At 49.4% G+C, this 1,966-nt stretch overlaps 1 protein-coding gene across 5 annotated transcripts in view; it reads right to left on the bottom strand.

The window, feature by feature from the left end:
- ARHGEF5 (Rho guanine nucleotide exchange factor 5) overlaps window positions 1–1,966 on the bottom strand; it is a 35,261-nt gene that overhangs the window by 9,058 nt on the left and 24,237 nt on the right. For 4 of the 5 annotated variants that reach the window (XM_027906766.1, XM_027906767.1, XM_027906763.1 and 1 more), the window contains exons 5-6: window positions 1,409–1,668; window positions 406–566 (exon numbers count right to left, since the gene is read on the bottom strand). In XM_027906766.1, coding sequence (XP_027762567.1) covers window positions 406–566; window positions 1,409–1,668 — 421 coding nt within the window. Of the gene's footprint in view, window positions 1–405; window positions 567–1,408; window positions 1,669–1,833; window positions 1,899–1,966 lie in introns of all 5 variants that reach the window. The other variant, XM_027906764.1, reaches the window with a different exon arrangement.

Here is a 1,966-nt window from a genome sequence, read left to right as displayed (position 1 = left end):
TCAATTGATTCACATTAGTCTCTGTCAAGTGATGGCTATAACTTAGGGATTTTTCCCCCCTTTTTTTTTGTTGGTTTTTTTTTTTTTTTTTTTGGTCAGGGCTCATGCAGCTGCCTTTTTTGTACTTGTCAGGAGCTGCTTTGGGACGGGGTCTGGTTAGTCAAGTTTAATTACAGTGAAGCCATTGGCACGTGGGTGCCCTTTTGAACACCCTGATCTCTGTGCCACCACTGAGCCGCAATATCCAAGACTCATCACCAGGATCTACCTCACCCAAAAAGGCCAATGTGTACCTGCCCTGCAGATCAGTAAACACGCAGAGGAGGAGTGGGAAACGTTAGTGATGGAAACCCTGGGAAGCACCGTGTGCCTGCCAGCCCTGGAAGCAAAGGGGCCGCGTCTCACCTGGCGCTGACGTCGCGCACGTCGGAGAGGCGGGAGAAAAGCCACTGGCGCTCCTGGTTGGTGAGCATGGCCTGGAGCTCTGCTGATCGCTGGAAGTGATCCACTGCCACGTTCAGACTGCGCAGGTAGGAGGCCTCAGATATTATCAGCTCAAACTTGGCCTTGGGAGAGAAAATAAGGGAGCACACCATCAGTCAGGGAGGAATCTTACGGAGAGGAGACGGGGGAAAAAAGCAAGAGAACCTCCCAGCACATGATTACAGAAGAGAGGCTTTAGAAATGAAAGGCAAGTGTGCCATTACATGTAGTCTTCCTTTAGAAACCAGACTTGTGGCATGACCTAAAAACAAAAACTTGCTCTCACTTTATCCCCCCTCAACACCACTCTCACAAGGTTCCCTATTTTACACAGTCCCATGAAGTCCAGCATCTGCACCATCCACATTTTTCGCCGTCATGTCTCCTGTGCTGTTGTTTCCTCCGTGTCCTCCCATCCACTTCTCAGTTCCTCTCATTTTCCTTTCCTCTCTACACCATTTTGCCGGACCCACACATATCATCCTACTCCCTCTCAGCCCTGCACCTCACACAGGTCAATTTTGTAAGCTCACACTCTACCAAAGAAAATACAATTTACTGTAGGTTTATTAACCTCTCTTATGAGTTTATGTGTGGGAGAATGCTGCAAGTCTACTTTTCATATGCTCTTTTGCATTAAACATGCTCAAAACTCTTTATCCGGTTCCCATTTCTCCATGTCTGTTTCTCTGGAGTTACTGATATGGTCCAGAGTCTGTCCTTCAGTGCTGCTTTCTCTATAATTTAGAATTTCAGCACACACACTGGTAGCACAGCCCCATAGTGCTTGCAGAGGTGACCTCTGCATTCGACCACCTGCATACCCACGTCACAGTTTTTGCTCTCTGCTTCATCCCCCCCCTTCAGGAGACACTTTCTGGGCTACAGACCACCACCCATTTACCTTGTCACATCTGTCCCTTACCTCCTGCAGCCTCTGCTCCTCACGGGACATATTGAGCAGCATTCTGCTGCCCCGGATCATGGGGATGTCCTGCCAGAGGGATGCGTTGGACGAGACCGACAGGCGTTGCAAGTACGAGTCCTGGGGAGACAGCACCTTCCTCCGCAGCCTCGGGGAGCTCGGGAAACTCGACTCTATATCCTCTGGGTAATCCACCCTCTTCTGGCTTTGAATGGCCTTGTTCAGAGCCACATCACTGTACTCCTGGTACAGCAGTCTTGCTGTGAAGACAAGACACGTGTGTTTATCTTTTCTGGAGCAGCTACTCGCCCTCTGCTTCAACCCGGAGGAAACTCTGTTACTGTCTCAGAATGGGGCAGCTGAATTCAGGAGACCACATTTTGCTGTGGTACTGATGGAGGAGAGGGGTCACAGAAGGTACTTACAGGAGTTGATCAGCTTGGAGTGCCGGCGTTTGAAGTTCTCCGTTGTGTCCGCAGGTTTCTTCTCTCTGTCGGGGAATAAGGATTTCAAAACAAAAAAAAGGGTGAATGAAGAGGTAAACTGGTCTGTCACAAC

Source organism: Empidonax traillii, unplaced genomic scaffold, assembly GCF_003031625.1.
Source record: "Empidonax traillii isolate 1590-97213 ecotype Southwest subspecies unplaced genomic scaffold, ASM303162v1 scaffold1355:size217225, whole genome shotgun sequence".
Lineage (NCBI taxonomy): Eukaryota > Metazoa > Chordata > Aves > Passeriformes > Tyrannidae > Empidonax > Empidonax traillii.
Note: the sequence above shows the minus strand (reverse complement) of the source record. Positions and strands in the feature narration are given on the sequence as shown.